Source organism: Arachis ipaensis, chromosome B05, assembly GCF_000816755.2.
Source record: "Arachis ipaensis cultivar K30076 chromosome B05, Araip1.1, whole genome shotgun sequence".
NCBI classification, from domain to species: Eukaryota; Viridiplantae; Streptophyta; class Magnoliopsida; order Fabales; family Fabaceae; genus Arachis; species Arachis ipaensis.
Window position 1 is genome coordinate 16842713 of NC_029789.2, and position 3340 is coordinate 16846052.

The 3340-nt window shown below is 42.8% G+C and overlaps 1 protein-coding gene across 1 annotated transcript; it reads left to right on the forward strand.

Moving 5' to 3' along the window:
* Window positions 397–1868, forward strand: LOC107640261. Its single transcript, XM_016343799.1, has 4 exons — window positions 397–861; window positions 952–1065; window positions 1149–1394; window positions 1545–1868. Exons 1-4 carry the CDS (start codon window positions 397–399, stop codon window positions 1866–1868), a joined length of 1149 nt encoding a protein of 382 aa, XP_016199285.1.

Here is a 3340-nt window from a genome sequence, read left to right on the forward strand (position 1 = left end):
ACAAAATGTACGATTAAACCAAATGGAGGATCAAATTACACAATTCTACCAAATTTAAAAACGTTACCTGGATTTCTCAAAAGCACCTTATGTAATTCGAATGAGCCCCATTCGAATTAGAAAAACCAAAAGTAATTCGAATTAGACCAATTCGAATTAGTAGTGATGCTTGTAATTCAAATTATGCATGCATGTAGTGTTAGGATAGTTCGAATCAGAGTGATTCAAATTATGCATGCAAGGAGGGCTTTAGTAATTCGAATGAGTCTGTTTCGATTTATATATATATATATATATATATATATATAATTCGAAATTGACTGCTTCGAATTATCAAGCCCCCGACGTGTATAAATATGGTGTGAACGTGAATTCCTCCCATTAGAGTGAAACACAATGGTTAGTGAGGAAAGTTTTTTAGTGTTGGTGCACTATAGAGGGTTAATTAAGAAAAAAACACGTTCTGGTATTAAGTTTACTCACAAGGATCCCCTCAGTATTTTTCTGAAACCTACAACGAGCTTCGCTGACTTCCTGAATTCTATAATACAGAAACTGGGGTTACAACGTGTGAAACGGGTTGCGAAGTTATTTTATCGCATTCCGATCTCAGTTCTGCGAGATGATGTGAAATACGATTTGTTTGTCATAGGGAGTGACAAGGATTTGGAGGTTCTATTCCATTGTCGTCGGCAGTTTCCCGAGGTCAAGACACCTGAGCTGTTGGCAAAGCTTGTAGATGTGCTCTTTAGTTCAGGTGGTTCAAACTGGAATACCCAAACTCCAACAACGACAGCCTGTTCTAGTTCGAGACCTATTGGTGCATCTTCATCCGTGCCTGTGATTGCACCTCAGGAAGTGGTGATTGCCTCCCCGTCCTTCGTAGTTGATCTCAACCGCAGTGGTGACGAAAAAATTGGTATTATTGATAGGGCGCCGGTTTCATTATAGCGTGGGACACCAGATGGTATAGACGATGCATTGTCGGATGATGATGACACTGATGATGTGGAGCCGGACATCATTGCCGATGATAGCGGTTATGACATAGTAGCGAGTAATTCAGTTAGGGCTGATGGAGCATCCAGCTCAGGGACTCAGTAGTACCCCCTGCACTTTTCATCTTTGGACTTGGATGCCATGAGCAGGAGGGGATTCCTGGCAAACCTATTGGATTTGGTGCCAAAGATACTCAGGGTACCGGAGGTCTATCAAAGTTTCAGGATAAAGAGGAGGCCATGTTAAGCGTGAAGACATATAGCATCCGACTCGGGGTACAGTACAAAGTGGTCGAGTCCGATTATCGCAAGTACCTTGGGAAGTGTACGGAATTTGGCAACGGGTGCACATGGTTGATTAGGATCAGTCTCTACTGGCGTAGAGGTATTTGGGAGGTAAAACGGTACAATGGACCTTATACTTGTCTGGCCACGTCGATCTCGAGCGATCACAAGAGTCTTATTATCATGTGATCTCGGCCTACATCCTGCCAATGGTTAGAGCTGATGCAGCCGTCTGTATCAAGGTACTTCTGAATGCGACAGAGGCATATTTCGTGTTTAGGCCGACTTATAGGAGGGTTTGGTTGTCCCAATACGAGCTCTTCGCTCAACACGACGCCTATCTGGAACATCATCCACCCAATCTATGTCAGGAACTCGACCTGCACCTCGTTGAGTCGCCTCGACCGGAATAGGAACGGCCCTGGGGTTACCGAGAAAGAGCTCAGGTCACAGGAATCTCCTGCCATGCTGGCTCCACCAATCCAGAAACTCATGCTACGGACCTGGGTCTGGCACAACATCAAACCTAAGCACATGATCTGCCCAGTTGTCCGAATGAAGGTGCCAAAACTGCAAGCTGTATGAGAATCAACGATCACCACCTCTGCCATCCTTCAACATCAAAAAGTCGATGTCTAGTGCGGCTCGGGGTCGAGGCTGTACTCCACCAAACTGCGGTAGCACCCGATCTATCTGGTGCCACTTTATGACAGCAAAATATATTAACGCTGTCACAAACCTTTATAACGCCGTATGCTGAGGCTCCAATATCTCCGGATGCACAACTTGAACTACGTCATGAGAGCTATACGGCATCCAAATAAACTGTGAATAGAAAAAGTTATGAAACGTCATCATTGATTATACAGCGTTGCTAATCTAAGAGAGATTTTAATTATAAGGAGTGGTTGAAATACTCACATCCCCGGCCTGTAAGAGATCTATCCTGAGCCTCCAACTCGCAGCTCGAGGTCCCTTCTCGCTCGCTATAGGGTTGTGACCTGACCACCTGCAACCCACACCCAGTTTATCACTAAATGAAGCTAAAACCAAATAATAGAATAGAAAAATTATGAATAGGATAAAATAATAGCATATAATGAACCTAACACCTAATAATTATGACAAATAAAGCATTTGAATATAATAGTACCTCGAGGCCAAAGGCCAGCCGAACGTATCTATCCAGTGGGTCTGAATCCAGAAAACTGCCAGAAGATCCATGACTGAAGTAGCTGTAACGATCTAGCTAACTTCACTACGTGTTTGTTCGCCACGCGGCACATGCACCGGTATAACCACGAGAGAGAAACTGTACCCACCCATGTCCTCAAACCTGGCTACGTATGGCAGCCACCTAATGTGAATGCGAGTACCAGACTTATCACTAAATAGTTGAGTCTCCAACAGTATCATGATATAGGCCCGAGCATACCTCCTAACAGTGGGTTCATTGGCTCTATAAGGAAGCTCTCCGAATGTCTCTTGGAACCAGCTGCAGTTCATTGCGAACTTCTGGATGCAGTTCAAAGGAGGCAATACACCCAGCTGTGTAATCGTACACTCCTCAAACGGCATATGAAACATGTGCATATCCGGACGTCACCGCTTCATGAATGCACTAACCAGGGCCTCATCCAACCTAAACTAGCTCTCGTTCAGCCTTGTAAGATGGTATAAACCGGCCATCTGCAAATACGAAACGATCCTCTCGTCCAGGCGCATACCCTGCTGCCGTCGCATGCTCATAATACATCGGTGGGGCTGCATAAAGAATGTATCAGATTGTCTCTCAGTTCGGAACATATTTATACAACATCATTCACTAATGCATATCTTAATCTAAATAATACAACTTGTACTCTACCAAATAATGTTACGCGTTAAGATGGAAAATAACATCATATATACATCAAATTGGGCCTAATAAAAAAAATATTTTCTCAAAAATATTTTCTTAAAAAATAGTATAATATTAACATAAAAAATTTACTTCAATAATTACTATTCATATTAACAAAAAAAAATCTTACTATAAATAAGTTTCACCCTCTATT

Coding starts and splice junctions, on each gene's coding strand:
- LOC107640261 (XM_016343799.1), top strand. CDS start 397: ATGGTTAGTGAGGAAAGTTTTTTAGTGTTGGTGCACTATAGAGGGTTA. Junction 862..951: donor TGATTGCACCTCAGGAAGTG/GTGATTGCCTCC, acceptor GTTTCATTATAG/CGTGGGACACCAGATGGTAT. Junction 1,066..1,148: donor ACATAGTAGCGAGTAATTCA/GTTAGGGCTGAT, acceptor TGCCATGAGCAG/GAGGGGATTCCTGGCAAACC.